The 24622-nt window shown below is 42.3% G+C and overlaps 1 protein-coding gene across 2 annotated transcripts in view; it reads left to right on the forward strand.

The window, feature by feature from the left end:
* The first annotated feature begins 10009 nt into the window (after positions 1–10009).
* The window catches only part of LDAH (lipid droplet associated hydrolase), a 209023-nt gene continuing 194410 nt past the window's right edge, over positions 10010–24622 (forward strand). Inside the window, exons 1-2 of one of the 2 annotated variants that reach the window (XM_032770042.2) lie at positions 10010–10114; positions 23698–23859. In XM_032770042.2, coding sequence (XP_032625933.1) covers positions 10084–10114; positions 23698–23859 — 193 coding nt within the window. In that variant the 5' untranslated portion in view covers positions 10010–10083. The remainder of the gene's footprint in view (positions 10115–23697; positions 23860–24622) is intronic. The other variant, XM_032770043.2, reaches the window with a different exon arrangement.

Raw genomic sequence — 24622 nt, forward strand, 5'->3', positions numbered from 1 at the left:
ATAAGTTTGAAGTACAGACAGTACAGAGCCAATATTCATAACTTCAACTACAAAAATGATATATGCATACAGACAGCATAATCATAACCAGCAACCTATAACCTGGTTTTAGACACCTCATTTGACCCCCTTTATACAAGATTTGTTGCCACTACAGAACTTTGGTTGCAACCATGTTCTATATCGTCCCAGATTATGTCAATAATGTCACAACCAGGATATAGGCTGCCTGTGTACACTGAGTTTTTGGCCTCAGGAGAGAAGTAGCAGGGTCAGAATCAAGCAGGATCAGGCTACCAGGAAGTCAGGGTCAAGCACCAAGTTGCAGGCAGCAGGCAAATAGAGTCAGGGACAAACCAGGATCAGAACCCAGAGTCTAAGCTCTACTGCAAAGCAAGATCTGGAGTAGAAGCAAGCAGGCAGTCTGCATTATTGCTCAGACATGACCACTCTCTGGCTTTCTGGTTTATATACCAGCATAAGCGAATCAGTGGGCCATGCAAGCGCCACCACTGAGGCCCTGCTGGGTGGTACTTCCTGCAGAGCCTAGTTTCACAGGGTCTTCCAGCAGAAATCCACTCTAGGCTTCCAGTGGTAATGCAGAAGTGTCCACTTCTCCTCCCCTCCTTATAGCTTAGAGTTCTAGTCTTGATCTTAAGGGAATCTTAAGGGAAAAAATGTTGTCCTAGTCAGTCACATGACTGATTGGGTGAATAGAAGTGTTTGGAACATATCTAGTTTTTCAACAGTATAGAATTTCAGTGTGACACAGGCAGGGATCAGGATTAGAGCCAGAATGGTTGCCAGGAGCTTTACCTTCCTGTGTCCATGCAGAGTCACCACAATAACAGTCCGTGAATACAAAAATTTATAACATGAGCAAAGTTAAGCAGCACATGTTCTCAGGATGAACTCCATGGGTGAAATTCACCATTGTGCAGAGGTTCAACATAAAGCTTATTCAACACTTAAGCATTCAAAGTGTGACTTAAGCAATGCTTGGGTCTTGTGCTGGCCCTCCAAGTAGAGGTCATGTCAGCACCTGAGCTCAAACCTGCACTTAATCAGAACATCTCTGATGAGAACTCCTGATTGTGGGGAGCACTTCTGCCCACACCCGAACGTGATTTATGGTTTCAATCTCACAGTATGATCCTCATTGTTCAGTTTTAGATAACAATGTGTTGGGGCAGAGAAGAAAATAATCACTATTTGGATAGTTCTCAAACCTGTTTAAAAGTAGAGTTGTTTTCAAGATATGCAGTAATTCAATGTCCTATTTCATTCTGTAGTTCTCAGTTATTAAATACAGAGCAGTTAAAGTGTGAGTTATTCCAGTGCATGCAGCTGCATGAACAGTCATCTCCAGATATGTTTTATGCTGCTGGGTGCTTTGAAGAACCAAATGTCTCTCCAGTAAGTTTTACCAGCTATTTTCTCATGTGTTTAGTCAGTTCTAGCTAATTCTGTCTGTTGCTCTCCATGTATGTGCACTTTTTTTCCTTATCTATGCTGTTTTAAAACTTATTTCCACTCATCTATGGGGCAAGATTAACAAAGACACTGCCATCTGTTCCTAGACAGAGTTTTCTGTCATACAAATGTTGACATATAAAGGGTATTTTATATTTTAGTTGGACAATAATTGTGCTTTCTTTGGATTAAATATTTTAAACTGAACTATGAAAATAAAGTTAAATATATAGGTCACAGCAATTATTGCATTATTTACATTGCTAAACTACAAACACACAGCCTATGGCCCCCAGGGCCCTGGCCAGAAGAACCCATCTCCCATAGATTTATTTGGTGCTTTGAGATACTACCAACAAACTTCTAAAACTTTTCTGTATGCCACTGTGCCTGTGGTTCATTGCCAGGAAAAATATTCAAGGCCTATTTGTTTGGACGCTAATATTTCTCAAGCTTTCCTTGGTATCTGAGCACATAAAACGTACATATTTAGGGCCTGGTCCCAGTGAAGTAATGCAAAACACTTAACAAACAGGATTGAATCCTTAAATAACTACACTGTTTTCATAGCATAAATTTTGTTCTATCGTTGTGCTAAATAAATGTGTTCGTTTTGGAACTAATCCAATAAAGCACTTAAGCATGTGATTAACTTTAAGCATGTGAATAGTATTACTGGTTTCAATGGAACTATTCACACTTAGATGTAAGCTGTTTTGGCAAGGACCATCTTTTTGTTCTGTATTTGTGGAGCCCCTGTGGATCAGAGCTTTAAATATTTAAAAATGACAAGCAAATGAAAGTGATATAACATATATGAAAGTTCAAAATCCCCTAACTTTCATTTCAAAATTCCTGGAGTTAACTTTAACTTCATATTAATGTAGAAAAACACACTAAAATATTGTTAGTGCCATTATTTGTATAACATGAAATACTCATTTCAATGCATACTTGTGGTGTAGTCACCTATTGATACTGTGTAGAGAAAGCTAATTGTCACTGCGTCAAATTCTGTTTGCTCCACAATGATGTGTAATAAGAGGTCATTCCCACTTAATGTTTCCTTTTCTTATTTTAAATTTCTGAATTTTTGTCCTGTGAAGAGTTTTGGCTTTATATAATTCCTGCACATTCCATTACTGGGACTGTCAGACTTGTGTTGGGAAATTGAGGCAATATATTTTTTAATCTTTCCGCTGCCTCTAGGACAGGGATTGGCAACCTTTGGCACGCAGTCCTTCAAGGAAATCCAGTGGCGGGCCGGGCCAGCCTGTTTACCTGCAGCGTTTGCAGGTTAGGCCGATCACAGCACCCACTGGCTGCAGTTTGCTGTTTCAGGCCAATGGGGGCTGCAAGAAGCAGCGTGGGCTGAGGAATGTGCTGGCTGCCACTTCCCACAGCCCCCATTGGCCTGGAACAGTGAACTGCAGCCAGTGGGAGCTGCGATCGGCTGAACCTGCGGACGTTACAGTTAAATTTTGAGCAATGGTATGCACAGGTAGACTTTTTCAAATAGATTTGTGTTCTGTAACAGATGCCATTCATTATCAGTAGAGAGACAAGATGGGGTGAGGTAATATCTTTTATTGAACCAACTTCTGTTTTTGAGAGAGACAAGCTTTTGAGCTACAAGGAATTCTTCTTCAGGTCTCAGAAAAGTACTCAGAGTGCCACGCCTCCATACAAGATTGAATAGATAGTTTAGCATAAGTAAGGGACCATTCAAGGTGAAGTGGCCCATTAACACTGCTGTAGTCATAGGACAAAAAGGAGGGTTTGCGGGATATGGATTATGGACTGTTGTAATAAACCATAAATCCAGTGTCTTCATTAAGACCATGATTTTTAATGTCTAGCAAAATCATGAATTTAAGCTTCCAGGATCATCTTTTGAAAGTGTTGAGCAGGTTTCCTTTGATAATGAGAACTGATAGGTCAGATATAGAGTGATCACTTTGTGAAAGGTTTTCACCCACAGGTGTGTCATAAACAGATAGCTAAGGGTTAATGTCTCTTTCACTTGGAAAGGGTTAACAAACAACACCTGACCAGAGGACCAATCAGGAAACAAGATACTTTTAAATCTCGGGGAAAGGGAAACCTTTGTTTGTAGTTTTGGTTTTGCCTTGTGTCTCTAGGCTCTGAGGGTGACCAAACGTCTCTACAGGCTCTCTAACTTCTGTTCCAATTGTAAGTACAGGTAGAAAGCAGATAGTCTTTTTTTATTTGGTTTCCCTTTATGGCAAATGTGGTCGTTGTGCTGGATACTGTTACATTGTAAATTTTTTCTGGATAAGGCTGTTTATCCATTTTTTTTATAAGCTAAAAGACCCTGTAATATTTCATCTTGATATCAGAGACAATTTTTTATGTTTTTTCCCTTCTTTTATTAAAAGTTCCGCTTTTTAGAATCTAATGATCTTTGGTTATCTTGTAAAGACTCCAGGGAGAGGGAGTCCTCACCTCACACAGGGATTTGTGGGGGAGAAAGGAATAGGAGGGGGAGGGATGGTTATTCCCTTGTGTGAGACCATTGGAATCTGGGTCTGGTGGTCCCAGGGAATGGTTTTGGGGAGAGACCAGAGCTTCAGGGGCTCTACCCTATAGTGTTTTTTTTTTTTTTTGTTTTGGATATGGTGGCAGCACTTACAGATCTATAAGCTGGAATTAAGCCTTATGAGGATCCACTGCCGTATACCCATATTTGGGACTCTAAGGTTCAGATTGGGGGAATTATACCTTGACAGTAGGTGACATGGGTATTTGTCTTTGATCATGTTCTTTTTTAAGTTCATCAAGAATATAGTGATGTTATTTTAAACTCCACATAGTTATTGGACATTTAGTGGACTCGGAATGAGGAAACCATTGTAATAAATCCTCCTGTCCCAAACCGTGGAAACTTTTAGTCGTCCAAATCGGGCTTTATTGAAACTCCCCCAAGCTCACTACCAGCTTGGATACTTCTCGCTGCCACAGGTCTAGAATATAGGGCCTGACCCCCTTTCCTCTCTCTGTTCCCACACCCTCCTTTGGGGACCTCCCACGACCAGACCCTGGGTCCTCTCTCTCTCTCTCCCCAGCGTCCCCCCCTTCCTGTTCGCCGTGCAATGCTATATCTCACATCCTTGAATACAGAGCCGGAGAGGTAATCTAGCTTCCCCGAGGCTAGGCATCACCTAGTCAGCTTCACACAAGAGATGCCCCCTCCCTTGTCCTGCCAGCTTTTCTCGCGCCTGGGACACAATAGGAAGGTGAGACACAGAGTTGGGGCTTTCCTCCCCTCTCCTCACTAGGAAAAGAAACTCCACAAGGTTAAGAAAGAAAACTTTATAGAAAAGAAAAGAAAGAAAATATAAAACAATATCTTGCACTTAAAGAAAACTTCAATACAGGCCTCTTGCTTATAAGAAAATTGAAACACAGTCCGATTTTAAAAGATAGCCTGATAAACCAGCCAACAAATCAACATACCATGGCACTACAAACCAAAGCCATCATAGCGATTAGTTGCGTCGCTTGTACGGCACCGAATGTTAGGGAAACTTTGAGATAAGATGGATGTTAGGGCCATGCTCTGTTCCCTCACGAGCCGAGGAAACAAAAAAAGGCACAGCAATCCCCTCTGTACATTACAACACGAAGCTCTTCATAGCCGAATTATTGCTTTCCTTTGTACCCACAGATGTTTTAGGAGAATATTGAGATAGAGGGAGATAGAAAGAAACTTGTTTACCCATAGCCGAGAAAACAACAAAGACCCCGAGTATACAAATTCCCGCCCCTGACTTTAAACAATCCAGTTCTCTGATTGGTCTTCTGGTCAGGTGTTTGGTTCCCCTTTACAGGCAAAAGAAAATTAACCCTTACCTTACCTATCTACTTATGACACACCACATGTTGTGATAGGCAGGTGTAGGACCCACGAACCTTGAAAGGTGTGTTGTGGGGGTCGTTGATCATTGTAGCAGTGGAGATATGCTTGCAGGTTTTTCATCTTTTGTTCTGGCCACTTTGAGTTGGTGTGTTGTGGTCTATGGGGAGCCTGCTTCTGATGTTGGAGAGGCTGTGGAGTTGTTTGAGGCTACCCATTTGAACCCAAAGGAAGTTCAGGAAATATTTCTTTCAGGATGGGATCTCCACTGAATATGTGTTGTAGCTGTGTATTGTACAGTGTAGATGTACGCTATATGGGTTCCACTGTGGTAGATGACAGCTAGGGGTGTATAGTCAGAAGGGGTTTTATTTTTGTATTGAAGCAGTGTTACCCTAAAATCTAAGATGCCAATTAAATGAGCCTACAATAACCCCTTCAATTTAGAAAGAGGTAACAAGGTTGTGGCCGGCTCTCAAGGAACTGCCAGGTATGACCAGGGGGCTTGTCTCTGACCCGCAGAGGGCTCCCAGAGCAAGCTAGTCTTGCTAACCCCTGAAAGGACATGGATCCAGCCTTCTGCTCAAGGGTAGACACACAGAAGCAGAAATGCTTAAAAAAAATTATTTATTTAAAAGAAATAGGAAGTTACACTAATTTTAGTAAAGAAAGAATATATCAAAGGTAGGAAAGAATTTATATAGCACAATAAAACACAATAGAATTACATAGAGTGAAAGGCCTACCAAAATAAAGAAACAGCCTATATAGCATTTAAATCATACGTAGACCATATGACAATTACAATGCAATAGGCATATAGAGATCTGGCATAGGCAAAAGGAATGTAGTATGCCTAACCTCTGTATACACAATACTATTACATTGTTACAGATTTAAAGGAATCTTAACACTAACATTCACTACTTAACATTAATACTTAATATCTAACAGTAACTATTTACATTAACATCCTGTGAGGGCTGATCAGGCTGTCACAGAATGGGTAGGGGAGATCTCACTCAAACACAGGCATCCAGCTTTTTTGATAGGCAAAATCCACACATTCCTTAATCATAGATGGAGAATTACATTTACTTCTGCCAGCCTTGAATACTTCTTAAACCCTTAAGGTCCTTCTGCTACAATCGAGTCAGTGTCAGAGGCATTATTTTTTTTCTCTGGCTGCTGCCAAAGCTGGTTCTGGCAGGCAGCTTGAGGGAATGATGGTTGCCCTCCAGCAGCAGGTAAAGAGTTGCTGCTGGCAGAAGCTGCTGGCTTGACGCTTCTTCCAGGCAGTGGTCCTTCAGAACCCCACTGCAACTCCCACCCAAAGTCTCACAAGAGTCCACCCTAAATCTGGTTAAAACCCTCTTCTTTCCCTGTAGATGTTTTTGAGAAGGCTCCTTTTCTTCAGAGAAGTCTCACAGCTTCCGTTCTTTTTAAAGACCCCAAACCCACTACAAGTGCAGCCTGCTGGCTGTCACGTTTATATACAATTTCCAGCCTACTCAGTTGTCTCTGATTGGTCACCTTTCAGTGGTGTGACTTTCTCTCAGTCTCTGATTGGTTGGTCTTTCAATGGGGTGATATTCTCTGAGCCAATCAGCTCCCAGCTACCTAGCTCACATGTACCTACATGTGCTTGGTGACACATATCTACATGTCTCTTCATCTGTTATGATGCCATCTTGGCTTCTAGGAGTTTCTAGAAGGTCCTAGAAAGTTCTAGAAGATCCTTCCCCACTCCTGTGTCATCCTTTTATATGCCATTTTGATTCACTAGACTGAATTTTCTAAATTTAAACTATCATTAATTTCTACCTAACCAAAGCCTCAATTTTACAGCTAATTACTGTTCCATACAAAACAAAGTTAGATACTGTCATCATCTTAATTTTTTCAAATTGAGATATGTATTTTATGATTTTTAAACCCTTTTTTGATGCTTTTCTCTGTAAGATGCTGTCAGATTTTTCAGAGCATAGCTTCATAGGACTGAAAGGGATTGTGAGAAGTCATCTAGCCCAGTCCCCTGCACTCATGGCAGGACTACGTATTATCCAGACCATTACTAACAGGTGTTTGTCTAACCTACTCTTAAAAATCTCCAATGATGGAGATTCCACAACCTCCCTAGGCAATTTATTCCAGTGCCTAAACAGGCTGACAATTAGGAAGTTTTTCCTTATGTCCTACCTAAAGCTCCTTTTCAGCTATTTATGCCCATTCCTTCTTTTCCTATTCTCAAGGTTAAGAAGAACAATTCTTCTCCTTCCTCCTTGCAGCAACCTTTTATATTCTTGAAAACTGTTATCACATCCCCTCTGTCTTCTCCTTTCCATACTAAACAAATTTAATTTTTTCAATCTTCCCTCATGGGTCATGTTTTCTAGACCTCTAACCATTTTTGTTACATTTCTCTGGACTTTCTCCAATTTGTCCACATCTTTCCTGAAATGTGACACTCAGAACTGGACACAATACTCCAGCTGAGGACTAATCAGTGTGGAGTAAGCAGAAGAATTACTTCTTGTGTCTTGCTTACACAACTCCTAATACATCCCAGAATGATGTTCACTTTTTTTGCAGTAGTCATATACTATTGATTCATATTTAGCGTGTGGTCTGCTATGACCCCCAGATCCCTTTCTGCAGTACTCTTTCCTAGGTAGTTATTTCCCATTTTGTATGTGTGCAACTGATTGTTCCTTCCTAAATGCAGTACTTTGCATTTGTCATTATTGATTTTCATCCTATTTACTTCAGACAATTTCTCCAGTTTGTCCAGAGCATTTTGAATTTTAATCCTATCTGCCAAAGCACTTGCGACTCCTCCAAGTTTGGAATCATCTAAAAACTTTATGTGTACTCTCTATTAGCTAAATCGTTGATGAAGATATAGAACAGAACTGGACCCAGAACTGATCCCTGTGGGACCCCACTCATTATGCCCTTCCCACATGACTGAAAACCACTGATAACCACTCTCTGGGAATGGTTTTCCAACCAGTCATGCACCCACCTTATAGTAGCTCCTTCTAGGTTGCATTTCCCTATTTTTTTTATGAGAAGGTGATAAGAGACAGTAGAGTAGAAAATTCCAGAAGGTTCCAACAATGTATGTTTCTCTGACAGAAACTTTCATTTCTATCTCCCTGTAGAAAAAGTGTTATCTTAAATGAAAAAACATTCACTGTCTTGAAATGTGGCCATCGTCTGACGGTGATCGGAGCATTATTTGGGCAGAGGGTGAAGAGGTAGATGTTGAGTGTGTGCTGGGGACTGAACTAGGGTGGCCAGAGATTTTGTTAAATTAAAAGCGCTCTCATAGGTTAATTTAATTGGCATCTACATTTTAGGGTAACAATGCCATGCAATTTTTAAGTCCTGTACCATATTTACAAATTACACGCATGCAATAGCACAGGCTTTTAACTGATAGTGTTTTCAATGTATATCACTGCATTTAGCTTTCCAATAACAGTCAAGATTTGTAACCCAAGGACTACAAGATAGTATTTTGATCAGCAGTAGACTAGGGCCCGGGTTGCCCTTTGAACTTTTTGATAAACTGATCTCTCAAAAAAGGAAGCAAAGTAATGCCAGTCATCACACTATGGACTCCAGAAAGGGAAACTTAGTCAATGCTGCTCATAATTCTCAAATTATTGAGATATATTGAGAAATAATGATAATAAGAAATGATCTCTCCTTTGAAGGAGCAGCAGAGAATCCTGTGGCACCTTATAGACTAACAGACGTTTTGGAGCGTGAGCTTTCGTGGGTGAATATCCACTTCGTCAGACGCAGTGGGTATTCACCGCAACCTACCTGCGTCTGACGAAGTGGGTATTCACCCACGAAAGCTCACACTCCAAAACGTCTGTTAGTCTATAAGATGCTACAGGATTCTCTGCTGCTTTTACAGATCCAGACTAACACGACTACCCCTCTGATACTCCCCTTTGAAGGAGTTATTAATTATAATCCCAAAATAACTCCAAATTTTGTGTCTTTTATTGCTAAAAATAATGAACAATGAATAACAAATTACAAAACTGAGGATGTATAAAGGTCCTGATATTAAAGGAAGGAATCCCACAGCATTTTAAGTTCCCTACATGAATAATTTTTGTGTTCCTCTTTTTGAGTCTGTTACATAGTGTTTTGGGGCATTGACAGCTTAAAAAGTACTGCCAGTCACCCTGGGGCAGGTCCCAGCCAGACTGGACACCTTCCAGCACTGCTAGTCACTGGAAAGAGGCATGCAGGTTGCACCAGTGGGGTTCCTTTTCCCCTGTGAGGAGATGCAGGCAGTCAGGCCATGCTATCAAGGGCTCTTTGCAGGGAGGCAGTGGGGTCATGCGTTAGGGTGCCAGTGCTGCTGTGTGGGGTATGCAGGAGGGTGCTAGGTACTGTCCCCGAGGGCTACGCCAGCCACCCTGCGGGCAGCCTGCTGCCACCATGGGGGTCCTATCCCAGGGACCCAATTCCAGCTGGCACCAGGGCGCCCTGGTGGGGGGAGAGGGAGACGCTGCCGTCATCATGTCCCTAGGCGCTGACCCCGCCCAAAGCCTCTGGAGACACGCGTCCCCCGGGCGCCGGTCTGCGCGCGCCAGTCTCCCCCACCCCGGTCTCTGAGCTTCCGCTGCCGGGCGGAAGAAGCCGGGACGCACCCTCCTTCCGCCCGGCCCTGCAGACGCTACTCGGCTGCCGGCGCGTGCAGCCCAATGACCGCGGACATGCGGGGCGCCGGGGAAGGTACGTGCCGGAGGCGGGGGGGGTCCGGCCCGGGGCTTTCCATCCCCGCTCGACTGCTGCCCAGCGCTTTCCTACTAGGGCGGGGCCCTGAGCCCGGCCTCCCGTGCCATCCCTGGGGATAATACAATGGGCGGTGCCGTGCAGGGTGGTCAGTGCAGGGCTCCGCAGTTGTGCCAGGGATAACGCTGCTGCCGCTCTCTTGATAGCTGATCAGTCCCGGATAATACCCAAAGAGCGGCGCGCGCAAAGCACTGCTCGTGCAAAGAGCAACACTTCTTTGCAGGCTGGTGCTGCATGTAGACTCTTATCATAGCGCAAGAAGCAACACTGCCTTACCGAATGATGTTGCATGCAGTGTATTCTCATACAACAATATACAAAAATTTCCACTACATTCATCTGACGAAGTGGGTATTCACCCACGAAAGCGCATGATCCAAAACGTCTGTTAGTCTATAAGGTGCCACAGGATTCTCTGCTGCTCATACAACAATAGGACAAGAAAAAATACTAATTATAGCAATGTATTGTGTACAATAATAGTGCTGGAGTAATACACATTATAGAATAATATTGTGTGCAGTAATTCTTATACAATGATGATGCAGCTGTACTAATTGTAGAATAATACTGCGTTAAATTTCTCATGTTATAACAATATTGTAAGAACTAATTTTATGCAGTTAGGCATTCAGGAAAATCGCTGTAGTAATAATGTTACCAGTTGTAATATTTTTTCTGTTATATTACTAATTTAAAGGTAAAAATCTCTCAGAATATTTGTTATGTAAGTAGTCTCTTAAATGTACATGATGCCTCTATAAAACAAGAAGAAAAACTCCATGGCCCAAGTCCTTATAAACAAAAGGTGGGACTGACAAAGGGACTTAGGCGTTGCAGGGCTGAGCATCACACATCATTTTACTTTTAGATGCCTAGAAAATCACAGGATCAGCACTGAGATCCACTAAACCAGGAGTCTCAAACACACAGGCCGCATTATTTCCTGCGGCCCACCATAGGTGCTGACTCCACCAGCAGCCAAGCTCCCCTCTCGCCCGACCACGCTGCCTCCCCGCTCCTCTGCCTACCCCCCCAGCTCTTCCTGCCACCAAACAACTGTTTGGCTGCGCTTAGGACTTTCCAGGAGGGAATGGGGAGGAATGGGGATGCTGCACATTCAGGGGAGGAGGTGGAGAAGAGACAGGGCTGGGGCAGGAATTTGGGGAAGGGATTGGAATAGGGGCAGAGAGGAGGTGGAGTTGGGGCAGGACCTCATGGAAGGGGTGGAGTGGGGGCAGGGCGGGGGCAGAGTGGGCGGCTTTAACCGAAGTAATTCTAAAAGAAAATGCATGTTGTGTCATTTGAGTGAGGTGCATTACTGAGTGTTTATATTAAAACCCCTCTTTGCATTACAGTTTTTAAAAAGTTAATACACTGACTTTTAATAGCACACTGTATTACTCTTCATTTTTGACTATACTTTTGTATCATTGTATGAAAAGCTTTTAGTGCTGCGGCCCTCAGGCCAATGTAGGAGTCCTCATGTGGCCCTCGTGGTGATTTGAGTTTGAGAACTCTGCACTAGCCAAGTCAGGAGCCTAGGCTCCCTATACAATGCTAAGGAAGAGAGAGAGGCGCAACTGCACAAAAGCTTGCTCATTAGGTATGGAGCTCCCTAAACTAGCCAATGGGAGACACCAATGGCAGGGATGTGTCCTAAGCCAGTAGTTCTCAGCCAGGGGTATGTGTTCCCCTGGGGCTACTCAGAGGTGTTCCAGGGGCTTTCAAACTTATCTAGATATTTACCTACTTTTACAACAGGCTATATAGAAAGCATAGCTAAGATGATATCCCTTGGCCCACACCGCTTCCCACAGCCCCCATTGGCCTGGAACGGTGAACCATGGCCAGTGGGAACTGCAGTCAGCCGAACCTGCGGACACTGCAGGTAAATGAACCATCCTGGCCTGCCAGCGGATTTCCCTGATGGGCCGCGTGCCAAATGTTGCCAATCCCTGAGTTAGTGCATGAGTCCTGAAGCGGAAGTGAGTTTGTGCTCAAAGAGAAGGGCAGGGAGTGGAACATGTAGTAAAAGAAAGAGGGAGGAAGGCTCCAGATAGAGGATAACTGAGAGAGGAGGAATGAAAACTAAGGTTGAGAATGAGGGCTACATTCTCTTTTCCTGAGATAGGAGAGATTGGTTTGCCACCAGGAAAATAATTGCTAATGAAGAGGGATGGAAGTTAGGCCCAAAGTAAGAGTTAAATTGAAGCATCTATAACTCTTCAGTATGATAATTGCTTCCCATCCTGCTACTCCTTGTAAACCACCATCCCCTCTTAAGACGGAGTAAGAGAAGAATTGTCTTCTGTCCTTTGTGCTCCAAACTTCCTCTCTTAAAGCATTGACCATTCTTTCACTCAGATCTCTCCATCAAACATGCTTTTCTCTGATAGAAACTTTCATTTCTATTTCTTTGTAGAAAAAATGTTATCTTAAATGAAAAACATGCACAGTCTTGAAATGTGGCCATCATATGACAGTGATTGGGGCATTACTTGGCCTGAGAGTGAAGAGGTAGAGGTGTGTGCGTGCTGGGGACTGAACTGGGATGGCCAGAGCTTTGTAGGGTCTCTGTAACAGGAGAAGCCCAGTGGTTGTGCCAACATATTGGTACTTAAAGGGCTCTCCCTCAGTGCAGCTAGCTTGGTGTGCTGAGAAGCTGAGTCATCAGCTTCAAGCATGGATGCCTGGGCTTGAATATATCCCAGGAGCAAAGTCCTAGGAGTTGAGAGTCTCGTTGCCAAGGTAGCGACATGTCAACCACTCCCAATGACATTACTGCCTTGAAGTGCGAAGAAAACCCTTCAAGCAACAGTACCTTAGTACAGAAGCAGTGAACTAGTTTCTACTTCAGGCCACCTGCTCAGCCTCAGTATTCCCACATACAGTCTCCCTTTACCCCCACTCGTGGATCATCAGAACAGATAACTTCTCTCCTCCACCTCTCATATACACTGCCCTCTTCAACTCGTATCCCATTTTCCTCCCATCTCTGGCATACACGTCCCTGTTTGTTATCTGTATAGTGGTAGTACCTAAAAGCTGCAGTCATGGACCAAGACCCCATTGTGCTAGATACTGTGTGCCCTCACAGCTCCACTTGCACATCATGCTTCCTCTTCCCATAATTCCAACACAGATGGTCCCCATGCTTCTCTCAGGGCCCATAGCAACCCCACATGCTCCCTGTCAGAGGGTGGCTGGTCCTTCTCTATGAAGTAGGTCCAGCATCCCTGTACCAGAACAGTTCTCCCATTTGGCCAGCTAAGAGGGTGGGCTAGCACCTGGGGTCTATGGAGTGTCAGAGACACAGCTAGTGAATAGAATCAGTGAGGAAAGGGCAGGCAGCTGACAGCTTCCAGAGACTGTATGTTTGGGACCTAGGAGAAGGCTGAAGGTAGGAGAGCAGCAAGAGGGGTTTGCTGAGTGGTGGTCCCCAAGTCAGAGAACTGGAGATAGAGGGAATGAAGGCAGGAGTAGCCGAGGGAGGTGCCTGCTGGTTCTAAACCAGAGAGCTGGAACCGAGGGCCAGAGAGGGCTGAATGCGGAGCAGCAGCAGAATAGTTCACCTGCTGATCTCTCCAGGGGCGGAGAGCTGAATCCAGAGGAACTATGAGAGGGTGGGAGAGATAAGGGATGCTCGCCTAACAAGGAGGCTCCCCAGCAGAGAGGCTGTGAGGGTTCTCATTGGGAAAAGTGGGGTTGCACTCCAGTCGGAAGGGTGAGGGTGGCTGTTCTGGTACAATGATAAGGGAGGATTGACAGAGAGTGTGAACATGTTTGAAGATGCCAGTGTGTGATGTATGGGGTGTTACTGGATAAGATGTTGGGTGATCTTAATGACTGTTTGCACTGGGGTGAGAAATTGACTGTATGTGTTGAGACTTCATTCAGGATTAAATGAACTGTGTCTGGTAATAAATTGTGCTGATGGACTACAGGATAAGCTTGCATGGAGTTACTGAGAGGGGGAACTGAGACACAGTTCTGTCAGTCTGTGTTGTACCACAGAAGGGTGCTCCAGATGGGGCTGCCCAGTCACACTCCTCTCCCATGTTTAGCACTTAAACGTTTAAACCAATTGATTCTGGTATATACCGAGTGTGGGAGGGAAGTAGGAGGGGCATGGTAAGCAGCAAGAATATGCCCATGTTTGAGATGAGAGTGGAAATTTGTGAGTGGTGGAAGGGGAGTTATTTGAGGTTTATGAGAGGGGTGTTACATGTGTTTACTGCTTATTTCCTTGCTTTTTATTGTGTATTTGGTTGATATGTGGGATACCACATAATTTGACACCATACACACACAAAAATAAAATAAAAATGGTTAACTTTTAAGTCTTTCTTCATAAGTACAGCTCCTCTTGTTGTAGTTGCTGGACTGAAAGATGTGCAGAAAGAAATCCCTTATTTGTCCACAGGCAGTAACAATGTGAGCTTTCCTGCTCTGCTTTACCAAAGTGCTTTTGTGCCCATTCAAACATTGGCCTCTGCTGAGACTGCCCAAAGAGAACCACTGGTAGGTTTTTTCACATGGACATTTGTTCACAAGAACTGGAGTGAGACCAGCTACTCATTATGGCCCTGATGGTAATGGCTTTATTTCATTCACCGCTGATCTTGGTTGGATGTGAACCAATAATTGAAAGGTGAAGAATCTGTATTTGGTTGACAATCCTCTGAGTGATTCTTGCAAGTTAAGTCTGCAGCCAAGTAATGGCATCACATAGCAGCTTGACTGTAACTAGGATGACCAGACACCAAGTCTGAAAAATCGGGATCGTATGTGTGTGGCGTGTGTGTATGTAATAGGAGCCTATATAAGAAAAAGACGCCAAAATTGGGACTCTCCCTATAAAATCGGGACATCTGATCACCCTAACTGTAATACAGAAATATCTCCAGATAGAGAGGCAGTTACTATACGTGGAAAGGGAGATTGTTAGGGCATAATTCTTATTTCACTTGCACTATTGTAATATGGACGAGATTAAAGGTGCTTCAGTGTAAACGGGAAGAAAACAGTGTAGATAGTAGAAATGACAGTCTCCTCCCGGTGGGTAACTGGATGCACTTATTCCCCTAAATACTATCATCTGTCATCTAGAGACAGTGGAGTCAGTGGAGCAATCCTGATTTATGTCAGCGTTGTTCTTTTTTTTTTTTTTTTTAACAGGACCAGGTTAAAAAAAACACCCAAATTTCTTCGCTGACAATATTCGGCAGCCTGGAGCTAAAACCCTGGGCTCATGCAATATTATTACTGAGGATTGTTTCACGGGCAGTTTTTATTAGATACTAATTACAAGTATTTGGTATAAGTTCTTATCTGCTTAATTGTCTTTCCTTCTAGCATCCATTTTTGTTTCCAAGCTGATACCACAGCATGCATGTGCTACAAAGTCAAAGTCCTGCTGTATTAAAACTGTAGCAAAAAAAAGGCACCGTAAGCAACAAGACATGTTTCTGACCTAACAATCCAAAATAAATTTGTTGCATTCCTTCATTTTTGGTCTGATTTATGGACTGATCCCTCAAATCCTATTCATGTCAGTGGTCCTCATTCATGTCCCTTTGGAGTTCAAGTGAAATTCCAGTCTCAGTGAAGTCAAAAGGAGTATTGCAATTGACTTTACTGGGTCCAGAATTTCACTGCTCCTATGAGACTTGCTTCTGTGAATAAGATATTGTAGGATCGGATTATATGTAAACTCTTCAGAACAAGGCAGTTAGAGCAGATTTTGAACTCTCATAACCACTGACTCTCTAACAAAACAACTACAATTTACTGAAGTTTGTAGATTTGTGAGTATTGAGCAATTTAATAAAGCAAGGGTAATGCATCCTTTATTTTGACAATCATTAGGCTTAATTATTTAATTACTATTTCTATTTGCATATTTGCCAAATGTTGATTAGCAAGGGTCTGCTGTAATTAAAACATTGTTCATTTATTTTGACCAATGTTATAGTGCAATATCCTTGTTCCATTTCCCTCATTTTTTCACAGATTTTGCAAAATTCAGTAATTTGCAAAGGGACTTCCAATCATTATATAAATTTGTAAGATCTGTTTTGTTTCTTAATGATTAAGTCAAACCCAGAAAGTTTTAAACTGAACCGTTTTTTAAAACAAATAGTTTTTCTTCACTCAAACTCTTTTGGTCTTATGTAGTTGCTTATTGTGTCTTGCAACTTTATTTTAGAAAAATGTGTATTGACACAGTTGTTCATTTTAAAATAAGTACGTGCAAAGCATTGCATTAACTTACACTATGGAGAAGATGTAAGAAAATGACTGGGAAAATCAGGTTTTGGTCCTACCAAATCTGTTAGGGTTCCTTAAAGTAAACTGTGAAACAAAAACCAAAAAGTGTTGACTGTGCCTTTCACTGCGCCTTGGATACTTAAAATCAACTTCATTATCTTTTGTGGGTAAATCAGGGCCTGGTGTTGGGAACTCTGGGTTCTGTTTGTGTCTTTTAATATAGGATTCTTCTGCCCTGTAGAAAGTCATGTCTGCCTGCTATTTTACAGAGAGAGAAACTAACACCACTCATCTCCTATGGTTCCTATGAGGCTTCATTCATATTTGTAGAATGCTTTGAAATCCTAATATAGAAGATGCTGTATGAGAGAAAAATGTACAATGAATTTGTAACCCCTCAGGACTTCATGCTTAACCCTGTGCTGCTTAACACACCCACACAGAAATTCAGGACAGCAGTGGAGAACAGAGCTCTCAGATGCTGTTACTGAAAAAGTATGCAGGCCACCCATACCATTTTAGCTATCAGAAACTCTTGATTAATGCTATTTAAAAGAAAACATCGCTCCCCCCTACTTTCATTGCAATGAAAATTTAATTTGCTTACAGTCTAGTTCTGGTGGAACTCTGGACCTCATATAATCTGTATTGCTGACTCATTGTTTCAATTTAAATTGGAGCCTACAATCTGTTTTTCTACTTATTGCCCTCATTTTCTTTTGATATTATGCTTTATATACAGTACTTAAGTACTGTGAAACAGCACTTTGTGAACATTTCAGTAAGTTTACATTTCTGTATCACTTACACCTGAAAGTAGAAAAAAAGTATTTTTTTTCCTCCATGCAGATCTTGGCCTTCTCTACACACAGTTTAGATGTGATTTTAATTAAAATCCAGTTCAGAAATTGATGTAGTTAAATTGATGCAATGCCCCTTGGTATAGATATTCTTATTTCAAATTAAAAGTGTCCACACAAAGGGTGGCTGCACCAATTTCACATAAATTGATTTAGTGCTCCAGCTGTGTTTAGATCTGTCCTTAATGTTTTAAAAAAGGCCTGATATCTGGATCTTAGATTGGAAGAATGTAAGGCCTAAACTAATGGCCATTGAAGCTAATGATAGTTTGCTCATTGATTTCAGTGAGCCCTTGACTGGTTCTGTTGTATTTCAATGGAATATGTAGGACAAGTATTAAAGGTATTAACGTGACTCTGTAACTATCCAACATTAAACAATTTTAACCAAGGTTCAGCATTTGGTATACAGAAATCTCAGCCTGCTCAGTGTCATGGCAAATACACCTTTAAAAATATTTAAAACCCTTTATTAAGGTTACAGAAAAAAGAGGGAGGGGAGAGAAAAAGTTAAAGCAGTGGTCCCCGACCTTTTCATCTAGCGGGGGCCAGACGAAGGACCATGGCGGCGGTGGAGCATCCGCCGAAATGCCGCCGAATTTCTGCGGCGTTTTGGCGGCGATGCCTCTCGATGACGCCACTTGCCGCTGACAAGTGATGTCATCGAGAGGCGTCGCTGCTGAAATGCTGCAGAAATTCGGCCGCATTTGGGCAGATGCTCCACCACCAGCCAAGACGCGGACGCCACGTTGGGGACCCCTGGGTTAAAGCATTTGAAATACAGAGTATTAAAAGCAAAGCTTTTATTTTAACAACATCCCTTGTTTCCTTTCTCTTTAGCTAGAGAGAGTCTTCAGATGGGAAAAAACCCTTAGCTGGTAATAACTGTCCTTTTTTGGGGAAAAAGAGAAAAAGTTAGTTGAGGTGGGCTGAAACTGTTGTTATCGCTATTGTTTAAAGTCTGATTCTGTTTCCTAGAAGATAGAACGAGGCAAACACGCATAAGAGGGGAGAGAAAAGAGCAAAACAGCAAAGATAGAAAATGCAGCTTCTGCCTCTGGTGTTGACTCTTTGTAGCAGCAAAGGTGTAGTCAGATACAGGCATGGTGCATGGTTTTATCAGCCATTCTGAGACCTGGCAAACTTGTACCATTATCGAGCTATTTAAGACATTGCTTTTAACTGTCTCTTTGGTCATAGGCTTACAGCAATGTTGCAAAATATACAGGCTGTTTTGGGTAAACCGGACTTCTGTTAAACAGGAGGCAAAAGGAGAGAGAGAGGAAAGAGCAGAAATAAGGTGGGGAAGGAAAAGGACACAAGGGGGGAGGGTGGGGAGAGCGACTAAACCTCACACGTGAGATGGTGTTTGGGATTTAGCCAGAGCTGCTGATGTCAATTGAGTTCTCTCTTTATCCTGATCTGGTCAAGACATCTCCTGGAATTAGGATAATGAAGGCCCAATGATGTTATGTTGGATCCTGTGGTCCCAAGAAATGTTGAGGGGATGAGGTGAGCTGTCATACTGGAAAGCTCACTCCTTTCTATTCTTTCAGTTGATAATAGTTGCATTCACCTCCCAAAGTCTCTTTTAAAGGACCCCCAAAGGGAGTGATGGCTGGAATTGCCCATCCCTTCATTATTTTGTTCACCAGTTAGGCCTCATTTCCGACTCACCATATTTGGTTTCCGGATTTCCATTTCCACACTTCTTTTGTTTACCAAACATCACCTGAATGCAGTCCTTGAATTATCTCAATAGGCCTTTTCATTTGGATTAATTCCGTCTTTGTCTCACTTTTGCACCTTTTCCCATCAACATTCATTGTTATAATTGTGACACTTCATGAACTTTCACTTATTTTTCATAGTTGAGCTTATGTTTAGGGTAAACTTGTAGGCCCATTTATCACAGTAGCCCCTGTGATGGTTCTCAGGGAACCCAAGACTGAGAGTCACCTTGTTACCCCTCTGCCTATAGTATAAGAGAGTTTTGCTTGTGCTTATTGGGGTGTTGGCTCCTTGACACCACCAGCTTGTTAATCACCCAAGCACACTCTCTTCTGGGCTATGCCAGCTCTTTCTTTGCCTTTTGGATTAACGGTGGGTGCACTCCAGTCCCTGAGTTCTTTTGAAGTGTTTCCCTGTAGTGTTCAGCCCTTCCTCCACTGAAAACAAATACCAGCTCTGCTGTCCCCAAAAGACCACTATACACACCAGCACTCAGGGTCAGCACCTTGCTTAATGTTACAGCACGTAGATATATGAATAGTGAAAACAAGAATCGGTTTATTATCAAAGATTTAAATGTTAGTGAGTCAGAATATTGGCAACAAAAGGTTGCATATGAAACGAAATCATACTATGCTTTCTAGAGACTAAACTTTAACAGGTTTAAAAAGAAGTATTTCTTCACACAAAGCACAGTCAACCTGTGGAACTCCTTGCCAGAGGATGTTGTGAAAGCCAAGACCATAAAAATGTTCAAAAGAGAACTAAATAAATTCATGGAGGATAGGTCCATCAATGGCTATTAGCCAGGATGGGCAGGGAAGGTGTCCCTAGCCTCTGTTTGCCAGAAGCTGGGAATGGGCAACGGGATGGATCACTTGATGGTTACCTGTTCTGTTCATTCCCTCTGGGGCACTGGCATTGGCCATTGTCGGAAAACAAGATACTGGGCTAAATGGACCTTTGGTCTGACCCAGTAGGGCTGTTCTTATGTTAGGTTAACCTCCTGTCTCAAGAAATTTATCTCACCCTCAAAAGTCCTCTGCAGCATTTCAACCAAGGTTGGCTGATATCCCATTTTCATCAATGTAAACACATTACCCATGTAAGTGTAGGAAAAGAGCGTGTCGTCTTTGCCTTCTTATACTCCCCAAAGTTTGTCTGTGCATAAAGACAGTATAACCCCTCAGGGCTTCTTTTTCCTGAGTGCTCCTTCTCTGTTCACTTCATCTGTAAATGGGTATCCGTTATGTTAGTTTTCAGTGTTTTGATTTACATTTGACACAGAGAGAGGTGAATAAAGATCTCTTGTCTGACAGAAAACATGTTTGTTTTTTTAATTCTTGTGGTGGCTCATACCTTGATACATTTAAGACCTCACATGACATTCTTTGGTGAATCAGAATATACATACCAGAATCAGGACATTGCTGAAACCTCTTTGCCAGTTGGCATTAAGGTTTTCTTGGGTAACAGCCCCAAGTGATGAGATATGTTTAAAATAACATTGAAACAGGGCCACGCTTATGACTTTACAAGTCTTTTGGTTTGACAAATGCACCTGCCACTTCTTGATAAATGATCCTTCTAGCAAACATTCATGTGTGTGTCATAGTTCATGTCGATGACAATTTTATTCATCTTAATTATCACTTCAAAAGTTTTTTTTTCTCCTGCTGATGATAGCTCATCTCAATTGATTAGACTCTTCCTGTTGGTATGCATACTTCCACCTTTTCATGTTCTCTGTATGTATAAATATCTCCTGTCTGTGTGTTCCATTCTATGCATCTGAAGAAGTGAGCTGTAGCTCACGAGAGCTCATGCTGAAATAAATTCGTTAGTCTCTAAGGTGCCACAAGTACTCCTGTCCTTTTTGCAGATACAGACTAACACGGCTGCTACTCTGAAACTTATTCATAACTAGTGAGTTGGTGAACACACACACCTTTTTGACTAATATTACAGATGTGTCTAGAGGTGAACAAAATTATCCAGTTCCCAGGTGACAGCCACTTGGATACTAGAAAGTGTCTAAATGATGAATATACATATTGGTTATGTTTGTGTGGCCCTTATATTTTCATATTATAGTGCATTGTTTTCTTTTCTATTGCTGTATTCAGACAATTAAAGAATTAAGAAAACATTCAAATTAAATTTTGACACGGATATATAATTTGAACAAGCCAGTGTAGCTTTAGACGATGAAGACCTTTCCTTGCATCCTATAAATATTCCCAGACAAAAACGACATAGTGGAGGTGAGGTTGAGGGTACGCACAAGGCTGGGAGGCAGGGTACTGGCCTGTGGCCTAAGAAATGTGGATTCTATTTCCAGTTTGACCATTGACTGGCTGTGATGTTGAGCAAGTAACATCTCTGATGCTTTCCTCTACCACCCTTTATCTGACTTGTCTATTTAGATCAGAAGGTCTTCAGAGTAGGGACCGTCTTTTACTATCTGTTTGGACAGCACCTACCACAATGAGGGCTCTGATCTCAGTTGGGCCTTACTTGAATACAAATTAGGGATGATGATGGTAACACACATCAGTATGTCATGCTGATATCACCTCCTATTCCACGTTTAGTAAAACTGGTATGTTAGTCTTGTTGAGCCTGTCATGGGGTCCACTCACTGCAGGTGGAGTGCTGGGGATTAGCTCTTTCCAGATGTGAGGCCCCCCTTCTGCTGCTCACCGCACGCCTGGCTGCTGCTCTCTCTCTCACTCTCTGAGGCTCAGTGTGCTTCCTCTTTTGTGACTTGGCCCTCCAATCATCTCACTGTGCATGTTTCCCCCTTCTGGGGTAACAAAGCCTTTCCTTACCAGCTGTCTTCCCATTCACTGCCCCATGGTACCGCTTCCCCAGCGGCTGGTAGGGCAACCCAGGCCCACCCTCTATTTTGGGTTCCAGCTCAAAAACCCTCTAGTGAGCAACTGAGGTCTGTCCCATTCTGGACCTTACTGTCTTTCACCTGAGCCTTTTCTAACCTTCTGGCTTCCCTCCTTTCCTGGGTTTGCCAGACCCAAAACTCCCTCTTCCCTGTAGGCTACTTGTTTCTGTAGCCCCTAACAGACCTCCCTTCTCCCATAGAGTAATTGCAGAATACTTCCCTGCAGCCCCTCTGTGCTGTCAGCTCCCTGGCTTTATAGAAGCCCTGACTGTGACTGCACAGGTGAGCTTCCCCTAACTAGGGCCTTTCTCCCCTCCTAAATTCTTCTAGTTTGTAGCCTAATAGGTTAATTGGCCTAACTGGCTTCCATGAACCCCATCAGAGTAAGTGTGGGGTGAGCACCCATCTCAGAGCTGCAGAGAGTAATTGTTATTCATAGTGAGATTAAAAGGGGGGGGGTGACATAATTTTTACTACCTTACCATTGTTTCATGTAATGCCTAAGGGGGAAAATATTCTCTCTCCTTTTTTTTCCTTCCAGTTTGTTTTTAGTGTGCAGTTGTGCCTAATTAATGCACTGTTTCTTTCCTTTTAGGCAAGGATCTGCCCATTATAGCCACCTGGGTAGAACCTTGCTCCCACATAGAGCTCCCTGGAGTTCCATAGCCTGAATGCAGGACCTGGTTCTGAATCCAGGACCTGGTTCTTAGGTAGACAGTTTTCCACTGTTAGTTTTGTTTTGGGTCTTTGCACTCAGTTTCAGGGGAGAGGAAAACATTCTTTAAAAAGTTAGGAATATGTCATGTAAAATCCATAATAACTGACAAAGGGAACTCAGAGACAGAAGCAGTAACTTAAAGTACTTAAGACCAGATTTGATGCTGACAGCTTCACTTTAACGGTGATGCTGTGTTACGTCTGTTACTTGGTCAGTAGCGTCCACTTGCAGTGATGTCTTGTCTTGTTATGCAACATGTAGCATTTTCAGTATTAGTGTCTTCCACTTGTGGCTTTCAAAGCACTTTATAAACATTGTCATTTGCCACAGCTCTCCTTAACTCTCCTTATCACCATTTTATGGTGTAAGAAACCTGAGGCACAGAAGTTATTGAGTGATTTGTCCAAGAAGTTACACAGGGAGTTTGGAGCAAAGCATCTTTTGTGCATTAGCATAGAACCCAGTTGTCTTACTATGACCACAGTTCAGCAAGGTGCTTAAGCACATGCCTGGCTTTAAGCATCGGAGTCAGTGGGGTTACTCACATTGTTGAAAGTTTATCTAGTTGAATGAGGACCTCCTTGTCCTGTTTTAGTAAATATGAAGTAATCCTCTGTTATCTGTTTCCTGCTATTGAACCAAAAGTAAAAACTGTAAAAATATAGCTGTGGGGGTGATTTCTCCTTGTCCAGGAACCCCGCCGTCAGTCTTTGCACTAGCAACTTTACAATATGAGATGTATTGCAAGATGGAAGGACCCAGAGGTGTAGCAGGTATAATAGCTGTACTGCGTTATAGCCTGATTGGGGGTGCATAACTCTGACATACACATTGATCAATTTAGTGGCCTCTGTATCTTTATACAAATGTCTACAGTATGCTAAAGGAGCTGTCACTGAATCAGGCCATTGTTTAGTTGAACACTGGACATGGGAACTGGGTTTCTTTGGTTATTTATGTTTAATGATGGTGTGTAGTGCTGTGGTGCTAATCATACATAGATAATTACTGATATGTTATAACAGCCTTTTGTTCTGTTTAGCAGAGAGCACAAGACCAGGATCAGAAGAGCTGGTCCCTCTGTATGAAGAATTTATTTACTGTTGTGGAGCTGCTACTCAGGTCTTAAAGTGTGGGCCCTGGAAAGACCTCTTGGAAACTGAAAGTAAAACTCTCCCCAGGCTCTTATTTCTGATTATTCCAGGTAAGTTTAGAAAAAATGCAAAGCTCTCATTAAAAGGACACTGTCAGGTTAAAATTAAATATGACAAAATTACTCAATTTGTCACACAGGGAGTTTGGGTAGAGGTAGAAATAGAACCCAAACTCCTGATGCTTTAATCACAAAAACATTCTTCATCTGGTTTTTTATGATCTATATTACAAGTAGTGCTTTACATGAATAAAACTGAAAATTTATAAAGTCTGATGTTCTCCTTATGCTAGTTATTTGCTTTCTGCATCATATTTATCTTGAACAGCTGAAGCAGGCAGGCCAGTTTTGCTTCTCTGCCTGGTCAGTTTCACTTTGCTGATCTTGTTCTTTAGGGTAATACTGCCTTGTCAGCCTTGCACACATGTCCAGTGGATGATTAAATTCACAGGGAAGAGTTTCAATTGCAATTCGAAAGAAAATAATTGATTACAATTTCTTCTGATGTGAGCTTTGTAATATTTTCCTTTAAGAAATCTTAGATTTTGAGCCTAAACTACCCTTTAAATCAACTGATATAACAAATATCCAAGATTATTACTTTAATAATGTAATTTAATTGTGTACAAACAAAACTGTTAACACTTGCCAGATTAAATAGAGTTAAGATTTAAGAGCCAAAATCTAGCTTTATTGAAATCAACTGGAGTTTTTCCATTGACTTCAGTGGAAGCAAGAGTTGTCCTCCAGTGATCCAGCATAGCACAACAATTATAATTATGTTGAGTGACTTCAGTAGTGATTGCGTATATTG

Source organism: Chelonoidis abingdonii, chromosome 3 (assembly GCF_003597395.2).
Source record: "Chelonoidis abingdonii isolate Lonesome George chromosome 3, CheloAbing_2.0, whole genome shotgun sequence".
Lineage (NCBI taxonomy): Eukaryota > Metazoa > Chordata > Testudines > Testudinidae > Chelonoidis > Chelonoidis abingdonii.